This window comes from Micropterus dolomieu, linkage group LG17 (assembly GCF_021292245.1).
Source record: "Micropterus dolomieu isolate WLL.071019.BEF.003 ecotype Adirondacks linkage group LG17, ASM2129224v1, whole genome shotgun sequence".
Classification (NCBI taxonomy): Eukaryota; Metazoa; Chordata; class Actinopteri; order Centrarchiformes; family Centrarchidae; genus Micropterus; species Micropterus dolomieu.
This window is the reverse complement of record NC_060166.1, coordinates 9,009,962-9,024,077: the sequence shown is the minus strand read 5'-3', so window position 1 is coordinate 9,024,077 and position 14,116 is coordinate 9,009,962. Positions and strand designations below refer to the sequence as shown.

At 43.4% G+C, this 14,116-nt stretch overlaps 1 protein-coding gene across 1 annotated transcript in view; it reads left to right on the top strand.

Annotated features, from left to right (window-relative positions):
* Nucleotides 1-4,789, top strand: part of alp3 (alkaline phosphatase 3) — a 13,418-nt gene extending 8,629 nt beyond the window's left edge. Inside the window, 3 exon segments of the mRNA XM_046075043.1 lie at nucleotides 964-1,266; nucleotides 2,816-2,932; nucleotides 4,247-4,789. Of these exon segments, the coding sequence (XP_045930999.1) occupies nucleotides 964-1,266; nucleotides 2,816-2,932; nucleotides 4,247-4,563 (737 nt within the window). The 3' untranslated portion in view covers nucleotides 4,564-4,789.
* Nucleotides 4,790-14,116: the final 9,327 nt, after the last annotated feature.

Sequence of the window (14,116 nt, the reverse complement as noted above, 5' to 3'; positions counted from 1 at the left end):
TTTTTCAAGAGCTTCTTGAAGTTAGAGAGGGACGCCCCTGCTCTGATGGTGTGCGGTAGCTCGTTCCACCATCGTGGTGTCACAGATGCGAACAGCCGAGACTGGGATTGCTTTGTGTGCAGGGATGGCAGAGCAGACGGCCTTCGTTGGAGGAGCATAGTGGCCGAGACGGAACGTAAACTTGTGTTATGGAGTTTAGGTAGATGGGTGCAGACCCAGTAGTCACTCTGTATGGAAGCATTAGTGACTTGAATCTGATTCTGGAGGCCACGGGGAGCCAGTGGAGGTCACTCAGCAATGCAGTGACATGCGTCCTTTCGGGCTGATCAAAAACCAGACGCGCTGCTGCGTTCTGAACCATTTGTAGGGGCTTCACCACACAAGCTGGAAGAAACACTAGGAGGGCATTGCAGTAGTCGAGGCGAGAGGTAACCATGGCCTGTACCAGAAGCTGGGTGGCGTACTGAGTGAGGTAGCGCCTGATTTTTCTGATGTTGTATAGAGCAAAGCGGCACGACGAGAGACCGCAGCAACATGGTCTGAAAAGGACAGCTGGTCATCAATCATGACACCCAAGTTTCTCTCCACCCTGGTTGGAGTGATGGTTGAGGAGCCAATGTGTAGTTTGATGTTATGGTGGATAGATTGCTTGGCTGGAATGACCAAGAGTTCAGTCTTAGAGAGGTTTAGTTGACGGTGGCAAACCTTCATCCATGCAGAAAAGGTTTCACGTCATTAAAGACAATTCCATTCAAATGTCAAGTCATTTCGGACAAGAGTGTAGGACTAACAATTATGTATTGTTCTGTCTCATTAATTTTTCACTCTTCCACGGTGTTTACCAGGTCAAAATTTCTGACTTTTTCTTTCAAATGCCAAGTCAAGCCTTTCAGCAGTCAAATCTCTAAAACATTATATTGCATGCCAAGTCTCAAATCCTAATAGGTTAGTGTAAAAACGAAGCACTTTTTCTTATTTTGTGTTGTCCTCTCTGACACTTAAAGTACCAAGCAGTGCGAGAAGCCGTTACCTCACCATCTCTCCTCATTAACCCTTCCCCCTCTCTGTGGTCAGGTGGGCGTATTGACCAGGCTCACCACGCTGGCCGGGCGTACATGGCGCTCCATGAGACGGTTGCTTTTGACTACGCCATCGCCAAGGGCCTTGAACTCACCAAAGAGCATGAAACTCTCACTATAGTGATGGCTGACCACTCGCACCCTGTTACCTTCAATGGATACCCATTTCGAGGGCAGAGCATTCTGGGTAACTGTGAAGTCACTTCCTGTATTCAGTCCTTCAATCATTTTTATTATGGTATAAAGTGATTTGGTTAAAACAGCTCACTCCTTTTTTGCACACATGACAAGAGCGTCCAACTCTGTGTTTACTTTCTTCCCTCTATCCTTTGCTCCATCCATCCACCCTGCCCCTTCCAGGTGTGTTTATATCCCAGGACAATTGACACCCAATGTGGCATTTTGTGCTTATTGTGCTTGTGTGTGTGTGTGTGTGTGTGATGCCTCTCAGTGTACTGCCTGCTTCCTTTCAGCTTCAGTGTGTCTCTGCCACCAGCAGCTTGACATTTCCTCAGCTTTCTCTCCTCTGCAATTACAGCCTGAGTAAACACATATAGCTGGCAGCCTTTTTCTCCCTCGCCTTTCTATTTCAGTCCTTTGCTTTCTTCTCATCTCTCTTCCTCCTGCCTGTCTCTGACCATCCACATTGACGCCTCTCTCTCTATTACATTATTCTCTCTAAGTTCTTCTCGCTCTATCAGTCTTTCTCGGCTCTTAATCTCCCTTTGGAACGTCTGTTTATCGACCCTTAGTTGCTCCTTACCCCTGTTCCTTCAACTCTGTCTCCTCTCCATCACTGTTCCCTGTCTCTTACCTGGAGGCTTAAAATCTGATATGAACCAACCACACTCATGGCAGGACAGCGGTTGTACGTCCATAGCTTTTTTTTTTTTAACGAATAGTGTGGAACAGAAATATAGTGCCGGGTCCAATTTAAGACCCATCTGAAAATCAGGACTGTTGTTAAAGAATGATCTCGTGACACTTATGTTCCTATTCAATAAATAGCTATTGGGAAATGAAATTTAGGCTAAACCTTATGGTTCCCTACCCAATACACTGAAAGGCTTAAATATGTACAAGGTAATTGAAAAAGTGTTTGCAATGGAATTTGTTTCTAGGTCCCTCATAAACACTAAATGTGTTACCCATTACTCCATGTACTTTTTCCATACCAAGTATTTCTAAAGCATTATCAGGATTTTGGGGGGTGGGGGGAGTTTCAATAAAGAATTTTAGTGTCTTGTAAAGGTCTAAATGTTGTGTCAGATACGTTTCCACCCTCCCCCGAATAAAAACTTGGGAAAACGATGACATTTTGAGTTTTTTGGCATTTAATGATTCAAGAGTCGGCCCACCAACATATCTGTATCAGCCTTCAGAGTCTGTATTGATTGAGCACTCAAGTTATGTCGTGCTGTTCACACCTTTTATACTCGCTTTCCTGTCATGTTCTTATTTTGCCCTCCTCCTCCTCTTCCTCCTCCTCCTCCTCCCAGCGGTGCAGCAGTGATTAATGTGCTTGTGAAACTCTGAGCTCTTCATCAGCGGGGAGACTCGCCAGGCTAATGGCTCATCTGGAGAGAAACACAGAGATACTCAACAAGCTGTGGGCCTGCAGCACCCTGGGGATCCAGAAAACCCTCCTCTATTCATGTGTGCAGCACTTTGAGGCACAGAGAAGAAAAAATAAATAAATCAAAGATAAAATTTGATAGTCTTTCTGTATTTTCCAGGTAAATCTCCGCTGTGGGCTACAGACATGCTGCCTTTCACCACGTTGATGTACGGCAATGGACCCGGACACAAAATTGCCAACGGCAAGCGCCCAGACATCCGCAGTGTCAACACTAGTAAGACATTATTTCTTCGTTTTCCTCAAAGGAATTTACAGATTTCAGTTTATCATATTCCCTGACCAGTTACAACACTCCTTCAGCAGTTTTGTTCGTATTTTTTTTACACTGGAAACACACAGTAAGAAAGGGAAAACTATTTCAAAACAACTGGAATGACCTTTAAATGTTACCATACGTATTAAGATCCATGACCTATTAAACAGTGTAACCTTTCCTTATAATAAAATCACTTGAACTTTCTCTTTCTCTGACATTTTTTTCTGATTTGATTAGCATTTTATTTTAATAAAACAAGAAGGAAAATGACAGTTCAGTTAGGTAATATGACAACAAAAATAGATAGGAGTGTAACACCGGAGAGGAGTTTGTTGTGTCCGTAGGGGAACTGCTAGACTTCTTTTCCTAATGTTACTCCTTACAAAACAAACTCCTCTTTCCAACTGACTCACGTTTACACCGTCATCTTCCTACAACATCTCGCCTCTCGTGAGATTTCAGAGCGAGAATTGTTCTTGAGAGAGACTTAAATTTCTTGTTAAAAACCAGGGGTGTCACCAGAAGTCACTCATAGGGATCCATTCTATAATGTTGTCAGACACCTCATGTAACAGTGTGACCCTGTCAGTGACCAAAAGAAGCACTTTTTGTGGACATAATTTTGACGGGCACAATTGCCCTGAAGGTATTTGTTGCAGCTACTGCACGGATTCCAAAACCTTCTGTACTTAAAATACCAAAATTATCCTTTAAAGCTCCATTAACTGATTTTGTTTTGGCTACTTGGGGGCAGCACAAGAAGTTACAAACAGTGACATATTATGAGCTTATAAAGTTAGTGAACGGGTTAGCAAACACTTTGCCAGTTTGCCTTTTCACACATCCAGCAGACATGAAGCAATATTAACATTCATTTGGAGTTGTGATGTTAGTGTGAATTGCAAGTCCAATATTCTTGCTCCTTTTAGCTCTGATTTTGGTTCCAACCACCTCCTGAGGGAAATATCTGGCTCTTTAGCTGCTAAATGCTTCCCTATGTTCACCAGCTAGTAGTAAACTTTGTCTGTCTGCTGTTTGGTGCAGAGCAGGTAGTGGTCAGTTTTTTTAGCTGAAAAATAACCTGAGTGGGTTCATCACAATGACTGACTGCTTTCACACACAGAGTCATGTGATCCATTGTTAATATAGAAATATTTTTTTTTTTAGCAGCTTAAAAGTCAGTTAAACGGCTGCATGCAGTTGTAATGTATTGTAAGTTGCTTTGGACAAAACAACCTGCCAAATGAATGTAATATAATGTCTCTTTTCCAGAAACTAAAGACTACGTCCAGCTGTCTGCCGTCCCCACAGAGTCGACGACACACAGCGGAGAGGATGTGGCAGTGCTCGCCCGCGGACCCATGGCCCACCTCTTCCAGGGCGTCCAGGAGCAGAACTACATCGCCCACGCCATGGCCTATGCCGCCTGTGTGGGAGCCGACCTGCGGCACTGCCAGGGGCAAACTGAAGTACCTGTGGTTCACACCAGCGTCACCAGCAACAGGAATGGATCTGGGGCAGCTCGTGGCTCAGCAGCTTTGCTCAGTAGCGTCCTCAGTGTGCTGGTTGCTCTTCTTGTGCAGATGTAAGATCCCATTCTTCAGTGAACCCTATTAATCTCACTCCACTTGCCACATCAGGGAGGTCAGAGGTCAGGGTCATACAAGGATTCATTGACTTGCTTAAACTTGACTACAAAACATGTTGTTGAAAGAAAATACACCATTTGAATAAGAGCCTATTGAATGTAAATCTTGATTTTACTTTGGCAGTTTGTTGAATGCCTGACTAATAACAATAAAGTCCTTGAATAGACTTGTCACTTTATTCATATAAACTAACATATATATTCTAACAATATATATGTCATGTAAAGACATTTATGACTCCTTCATACATAAAAACCTTGAATCTTCTAATCACATATACATTCGTTGCTGTCTTGTGAAAAAGTGTACTTTAAGTTTAACAAAAAAAACTGTCAATTTTTCAGCCTTGTTTTCAGCTTTGTAACACTGTCATATTCAGCTAAGTTTTTAAATGGTTTATTTAATTTAAGAAGTAGAATAAACACAAAGCTCTTAATCCTTCAATTTATTTGAAAAATCCGTAATTGACAAATTTGGGTATGGTTTTCTTCTGACAGCTCCAGCAACAAATTGGCTGGTTTTCAATTTCTCCATGCCGCTTCACACGTTAAACATGCGTGTTACAGATTACAGTTGTCATAGAATTCTCACCCCCTTTCACATTTGTTAGAAGAAGATTTATATCACTCTCATGTCTGAGCACTGCCAGTATGGAGCTAAAACCAGGAGTTTCTGCTTGTTGCTTTGTGACCTCACAGTGACAGAGGTCATCAAGAAATAATCCCAGCGCAACTCCTCATATAGTCACAACTTCTTGTTTTTACATTTCTCTTTGTGAACAGACCTACAACGCAATAGTCAGTAAGCTTTAAAGGTTCTGGCAGGTAGGGGTTTTTTTGGGGAGAGAGCCAGACCAGCCTATTTGTCCACACTTCCAGTCTTCATGCTAAGCTAATGAGGGTGGTATCAGTCTTCTCATCTAACTAACAAAAATGTATAAGCATATTTCCCCAAAACTATTAATATAAGTTATGTTTATATTTATGATTAGAAATGTGAACCTATTTTAAGATACATTATTCATTGTGTTCATTCCAGCACATACATACATTCATTTCCTCACTTTGAAGGAGCTTGCCAACATACTTTACTTTTACATGTATATTTTCAAATACAGCATACGGTTTGTCAGACTATATTTGTAAGATTACATTTTCCTTATGTTTGTCATCTACAACGACACGGGATATTGTGACGATATTGTCTCGGCCAATGAGATTTCAGTTTATAAAAACTATCATTTGCTATCCCATGATACAGGACGAGTGCATAAATGACTCTTCATTCCTTTGATCCTCTTTTCCAATATCCGCAGTGCTAATTGAGGTTCGAGGCGACTGTGTTTGATGACATTACTACAGCAGTCCATTAATAATGCAAAATATTTAAAGATCACCTATTTTTATCTGTGGTTGACAGATTGTGGTAATTATTTTGGACATCTGTTGGGGTTTGGAGTTTATTAAACCTGATTTTGACTCTCCTTGTACTCATTCAGACTGGCCTTAAGCCATCGTTTCTGTTTCAGATGATGAGCCTGTTCTCATCTTTTACACACATTCAGTCAAGGCTCATTTATAGATCATATGGTGGATTGAAGCTCAACAGCTCGAGAGGGGATGCAAGTAGAAGGGTTATCTCTTTTGTCATGGTATTGAAGTTATATTTAATAACTAAGAGAAAGCAATCAGGAACTGGTGACTCATTTATCAGTGGATCTCATTACTACATTTGGACATCCTTATATAATAATATGAACAGAAGAGTATTTTCCTTCAAATGTTATACAGTACATTAATTTGCAGTGGTGGAAAATAATTTTGAGGTAACTATAATTTACTATTACATGCTACTTTATACCTTCGTTCTTTTGTGAGGCAAATATTGTACTTTTTAACCTGCTACATTTATTTAGCAGCTTTAGTTTCTGTACATACAGAAATTTTATATTCAAAATGTAAGATGAGCCCATAAATGTCCTATATTACTTGATACAGACAATGGTATGTTGAAATAAATATTTCAGTTATTATAATTTGTGCAGGATATTTACTTGTAATGAACTATGGATGAGTTTACATTGTGGTATAGCTACTTTTACTAGAAGATCTGCAAACTTCTTCCCCCAACGATCATGTGGCAGGGCATGTCTGCACTTTGATCTACAGATACTGTCTATTCAAAGCTGGTTAGTAGATCTGGTGTCCTACAAAAATGCAGAATAGTAGTTAACCCCTAGTTGCTCCAGAGGTGTGCGACCTCTGACATATGTAACAATTGTAAGTCACTTTGGATAAAAGCGTCAGCTAAATGAATTGATGTAAATGTAATGTAAATATGGCATGATATATTTCTAGTGTGCCACACAACAGCAGATACAGTATTTCAACACTGCTCGTCACATAGTGTTCAATATACAATTAATCAAATGTAAGATGCACTTGTTTTCTGTCAAGTCAACCAGAAACCTCAGGCTGCAGTGTCTGCAGAACAAATTGTTCAACACCAGCCTCCCATCAAGCCCATAGCCTCTCAGCTGAAGAACCAGCCAGCAGACCCAGGCTGAAAAGACATCAGAGCCAAATCTCTGAGCTAAGCCGCCAGCAGCAGAAGAGGCAAAATGGTTGGGTAATGCAAAAGGACCTTTGACCCAAGCTGAGAAAACTAGCTATTCCTTGCTCCAGTGAGCCCAGAACAGCATAGAACAACTAGGCCAACAAGGTCAAGGCCAGCAATGAGATTGATGACCTCTGCCAGCCGACCAAACATGCCTCAATATATATTCTAGAGTCTCAGTACTGAGACTGAAGACAAGTAGATCCTGCAGACTCAACTTCCTGGCGTCTTGGGGGAAAATCTCATGAAGGAAAATGAGGATGAGTAGCTTTGGTGAGATGCCTGTCTGAGCAGAGAAACAGAGCGACAGATGCTTTGACCCAGGCTGAGAACCAACTGGAAAAGCCACTGTCTCTGGCGGCAGAAGGAGATGTCCTGGCCCCTCAGGGCTTCAGACGAGAGCCAGCACGCCCTGGTAGAGAAGCAGCAAGTGTGGAACTTTAGCAGGAGCTGTTGGGCAGGAGTGTTCATCTGGAGCAGGAGATTGTGAAAAACATGAAGAATCTTGGCTCCAACCAAAAAAAAAGGAAAATAACTAGAAGAATAAAGGAACTTATAGGAGCATATTTAAATTGTGGTTAGTATGTAAATAGACCATAACTGTTTTTGTTTCTCTAATTATAATCAAAGTTCCCCAACCCCTTTCTGACCCATAGAGCCTGATTTTAATTACAGTTTATATTACCAAATGTAAAATTTTTCAGCTTATTTCCAAAATCCAACTCATTTCTATTTTCTCCCCGACAAAGGTATACATTTTCACCCAATCGTCACCATTTGGTTGTGGTTGTGGGTAAGCAGTAAGATTTTTCCCACTATGCTACACACACATTTAACTGGCTGTAAATGACTGACTCTCATACTTGCAGGTATAATAGATATGGCATATTTTGGTTAGATTATCACTTTTAATTCCCTTTGAATGCACTGGGACTCTGCAAACAACTGGTATGTAAACCAATTACTTAAGAATATTTGCACCATTATGGTCATATTTTCACAATAAATTACACAGATTTGTCTTGTTTAATTTTATTTTATATTTTACTATTTTAAAATGATTTTTATATAAGTGTCTAACTAATATATAGGATTTATCCTGACTTCATTTATTTTCATATACATAGATAAAGCATTTAACCAATGCACACTTTACTGATGTATTTGGAAAAGAGGGCTTGTGATGTCCTGGTGGCTCTACCTGTCTGAAAACTATATTTATACACAAAACATGACATTTCGGACAGTTTAATGAGCCCCGGTTAGATAAAAATACACTTTACTGCGCAACAGACTCTCCTGTGGCTCCCACAGCGTCCTCCACTCAGCCTTCCGTTCGGTGGCGCTAGAGCACCACACAAAGTACCACGTGGCATAGAGAGGGCTGATCGAGCTACAGAAGCTCTGGCTTTGCCGCAACTTTGATGTGTTATGAAATGGGAGTTGAGTGCGCACTGCAGGAAAAGAGGAGGTACAGAAGATTACAGTCTTCAGTGCTTCAAACTGTAAAATCACAGACCGTACATGAGCAAAAATAACAGTGTGACGAATGTCTGTCCTCCCACGTGTTGAACGTGTGATGAGCAGTACTGCACATTTTCCCCCCAGTTTATTTTCAAGTTATGTGATTTGATGTCTCGTATTCACTTTTCAGGGTGTTTACTGTTAATAAAGTGGGTCATATTTGACCACAAAATGTTCTCATGATGCTACTAAGGATGCATTCACAGTGGAAAAACACCTGTGGCACCAGCAGCTTTTCATTCTCACTCTACTTATGTCCTTTTCTGGCGCGCATTTACGCACGCACAGCGAGCGCTGGAACACCGATACAAATACTCTTTTGGGATCCTTTGGATTCGCTGACTAAATATCACAGATCTAACTGGTCTAATAAGGGGAAATATCTTGATCTGTTTCCCTTGGCTCGTGAATGAAATGAACAATGACTGAAATGCAAGTTACTGCACCTATCAGCCGTCATTCACCACCAAACGTCCAGCATGCATGTTAACATTTCTGTGGGGACAATTTGTGGAAATATTAAGACTGGTCCTGAAAGCGTATGTTTGCAGATTCCAAGCACTCAGATTTGTACTTAATGTTTTACTTTCTTTAATTGGTGCAACACATTACACCTCCCTGTGGGCAGGGTTACATTAAATACAATAGGCATATCAGTACTGTGTGCCGGCAAATGTGGGGAATATGGTTCATAGCTTTTAAGCACCTTACATCATCCTGTTTTGAGGATGAATTTAAAACATATAATAGACATAGTGTAGAAGCAGTGGCATGGGTCAGCACCTCTAACCCAGCTCTCCGTGGGTCTATATTTAGAGGCCTGGTGCGCGTTGAGAGAGACGGCAGAAGAATGGCTTGGAGACAAGAGTAGGTCGCTTACAAATAGGCCACAATAGGCCTCACGATAGACCTTTCTTTTTTTTCGTCACGCTCTCTCAGAATGCGTTAGCCTATAATGGGTTACTTTGGCTGAACGTGCATGAACAGAGCTCGTCAATGCTTATTTTTAGAAACGTTGCCTATATTTGGGCGCGTGGAGCCTGCAGCCAGGCCACTTACAAAGTGTGGGAGTATGAAATGAGGTTCTGATGTCCTGAAACCTGTCAAGCCGCCTGTGAACAATGTCACTTTCCTCACATGTGCGTTTGCAGCCATGACAGGATGGTCCAATTATTGCATCACTGCACAACACCGTGTATAAAGCCTGCGGGCAATTTAAAGCCCAACACGACCTTTTCTCCCCCAGACTGTAACATTGTTCTGGACAGGAAAAAAGGAATTAATATCTCACCTTCACAAGTGACTTTTGTTGCTCTGCATCATAACCTGCTCCAGGCTGTCATCAACTTTAATATTTTCGTTTTTAGACCTGTTGAAATATGCAGTATGTTCCTAATTTGTCATTATGTCAGCTGATGTACAGATGAGCAGAAATGCAATCCTTAGTTGACAACTTGCTTCTATTGTTTGCGCACCGTTAACTCCTCCCTTTTCCCTATGTGGCATGCAAGGTGACACCAGCCAATCACATCTCATTCCGCTTCTGCCTAGCAGGGGAAAACGCTAAGAGGAGGCGGAAACACATTTGGGCTGTATATAAGCAGTTAAGCGGGGTTTTTGTATCAGTGTTACCCTCCAATTATTTGCTACCTGGCCGGGCGAAAGCAAGAGCGCACACTGAGCGCACAGGGACCGGAGATCCGTGCTGGTTTGAGGTGTGGACTTGACCGTCAGTGACCGAGAGGGGAAATTCCCTGCCCCTGCAGTTGCCTGGCCGGGACAGAAACCCATGCTGCCGGCGCCGCTTGACATAGCGCTGTCCGTCCGCGGTGGTGCTGAACCACGGGACACGACCCTTCAACCTGTGACGCAGAGCTGAAGCTGATCCAAGAGACAAGACTCCAACTTCTAAAGATAACAAGAACAAAGCTGCACAAACATATATGGATTTGAGGCAAGTCAAAAACAAAGAAGAAACCGAAAGCGCGGAGCAGAAGTGATGGCTGGACTTCCCCCCGCCCCCGGCGTCACTCCGAAGGTCTGAGCACAGCAGCGCGCTGCCGCTTCGTACCGTAACCCAGCGGAGCCTCCGTAGCTGCGGAGAGTGACAGAGGCTTTCGATCAGTGAGGTACGCTCTTGCACAAAGAATTTAGGAAAATACATTTGATAGATTGCTCCCCTAAAAGGCTCTACATGCAGCTACGAAAATGGGCTGTATCAGCTCCAAAGCGCCAGTTGGTAAGAGTTGTTTTAATCTGCTCTCATAAAAGCACGCTGGAGGAAGCCTGGATTTTTCGCATTTGTTTTGCTGCAGCCTTTCGCGGGTGCAGAGGCTGTGGGTAAAATTTGTTGGGTGCTTTATAGTGCACAGCATGCTGTGCCCGAGATGTGAGACATATGATAGCGCTGCTGAGTCATATGCGTATGAATAAGGACCTTCACATATAACTCGTGTTTTAGATAGCCTGAAGTTATGACATTTCAATCTATTAGAGGTGAAATGGTGTGTGTGTGTGTGTGTGTGTGTGTGTGTGCGTGCGCGCAGGGGTACATTTTAGTGGGGTGGCGGGGAAGAGCTTGAGGGGCTGGTGTCTGCAGCCTAAACATCGCGATGCAACGAGAGTTGCAAGGAGCTTTTTCGGTGAGCACGCCAGTCATAGGCAGAGAAGACTGAGGTGCTCCTGGAACCATTGAGGGATGCGCTGTTAAAGTGCTTTTATATTTATGACGAGAAGACTCATCCAGACACGATGGTTCTGACCGCGCTGACCCAGTTTAGTTGCAAGGTAGGACACCTCTTTGCTCGTATCCTCAACGCATGCGACCGAACAAAATCTTCGGGTTTATATTTTCTAAGAATTTCCGGATGATCTCTTCTTGGTAGAAAAGTAACATAGGCTACATAAATAAGTTCGCAGTCGCATATGTCCAAATTGAAACGGACTCCACGAGTGCTTCTACGCGCACACATTCAGCAATAGATCATCATGCTTGTTGCCAAGAAACAAGCTCCCTGCTGCCACCGCATCTATCCGCTCTCGTGATTGTTTACACCTTTGCTGTACGTGTCTCCCAGACGCTCCGCTGGCGGCTAAATTTCGCCGTGGGCCCCGTCCTCTATGTGCTACCCCGACCTCTGAGCGTGTCCCCCCCCTAGATATCCCCCATCCTGTTATTTATTTGACTGGGTCTCCTCTGTAGTCTCCATAAATCAAACCTGCCCCACATACATATATCTTTCCATCCATCGCTCTCACACAAACAGAAGTGGTCGCTTTGTCTTTCTTTCTGGTGACGTAAATGTTGTGTGCAATCTTTCAGACTGTGATTTATCCGTCATATCCATGCTCACAGATCCTCTCCCCGCCTCTAATTGGTTGTGTAATCTGTCGCTTCAGTCACTTGATGATTATGGCGCCTTGTCTCCTCGTCGTGGAGTGCGTATGGACATGCCCTAGACCCATAAAAAGCACATAAAGCTGCCGTACGTTTCCGCACATTAATGTGTAATATACAGTGGGCCTAGGTCAATAGAAGCCACCTGTTTGACTCTCACATTTAGCCTGTAGCTTATATGTGTGACATCACACTGCTGCTGGTCCTGACCTAATTGTGTTGATTCGCTCAAAAGTCTCTCAGTGAGCCCGAAAGACGCGAGAGAGAGAGAGAGAGAGAGAGAGAGAGAGAGACGCACGGCCGAGGTCTCCCTATCTGCAGTTTCCACGACAACGGGAACTACAGAGAGAGACCTGAGTAAAATGAATTGAATAAATAAATAAATAAGAATAACATGAGGACTGCAATACTCATTTGCTTTGAGCGAAGAGGACACGCGTTTGGAGCCGCAGCTCCGTTTTAGAGAGATCACAGTAGATCACAAGGAAGGAGATTAATTAAGATAAAAAGACGTCGAACAAATTAACAAATTAGCCACAGTTGGAGGATGAACGCGGGGCCTCACAAGAGTTTCAGTCGTGTTCTCCAAGTGAGAAGGCTTGACTCGGTCCAAGAAATGTACTCTATTGCGTGTGTTTATTTCCACTGGATTTTGATAGCCTACTATAGCCTACAGCCATGCCACTTAAATTTCATCCCTGGTCTGACTGAGGGTGACTACTGCAAAACCATGGCTACAATGACGTGTCGGACATGTGCATTACATACATGCAACACATTTCTCTAGAAGCGCGCGCAGTGTCGTTTAATTAGGTTACTGTGTGTCGCAGTAATGAGCAACAGACCTGGCCAACACACTCTTCGACTGGTAGGAGGATGATGTGTCGATCCATGCGAAAGGTGAGCATTTTCTGGCCATTAATTGCTGACGTGTCACCATAATACCCTCTGGGTTTAGGCAAACAGCGGAGCTGCACAGCCTACATCCACCGGGATCCAATGACTGTCACATTCTGGACACCAATCTGCTGTACAAAACACGTGCGCATCCTTCACAATACTTTTTTTGACCAAGGTGGCCTAGATTGAAAGATACAATACATCCCGGGCATCTCACCTTATCACACCCAATTAAACGGCACATATTGAATTCTGCTTGTGGGCAACCTGAGCTCAGCCAGCTAAACGGCAGGTCTATGACCCGGGGGTCAGTGATTGGCCTTGATATTGGACTCAATATTTGAGATGGGTGCTGGCGACTAATCGAGCGAGTCGTTTCTTTTCACAGGCAGTAACTAGAAACGCCTTCCTGCAGTGGAGGGCTGGAAAGAGGAGCCGGGCACTGACATTTAGAGACCCACCTCTTAATCTCGTTTTGCAAATCTGATTTGAAGAGTGGCGAGCAGGCGCAGGATTGCACGTGTGTGTGTGTGTGTGTGTGTGTGTGCGCGCAGGACCGAGGACGCCTTCAGTACGTGGCGATGGGAGCTGTCCAGGTGCTGAAATGTTCTGCTGCACGTTGCGCTGTAACTGTGCGTGGCTTCATCCATAGGAGCAGGTTTATAACCACCTCTGGTCATGACGAGGGCAGATGGGTTAAACTCTCGTAGGCTAGTCAACCTAATAGCATATCTGACGGCAATTATGTACTGTGTGCAGCCAGGAGGTTGCTTAGTGACATTTGCGCTCCACGTAGCGCCGCTGTTTGGTTGTGTTGATGACGTGGCCTGGTCACGTCAGAGAATGTGTATTAAACAACAGGGAGGTAAAAACGGCATAATTTCATCACAGGTATGTCCCTTATTCTGTGCTTTTTATGTCTTTATGCTTATTTCCGGCAAAGCAAAACCAACTTCATAAAATATCAAACAGGCTTGGGCTACTGCCAGGGCCCTACCTGCATGACATGGCATCATGGCATGGCTTTAAAGTGCATGGAAGTAGACCCCCCCCCCC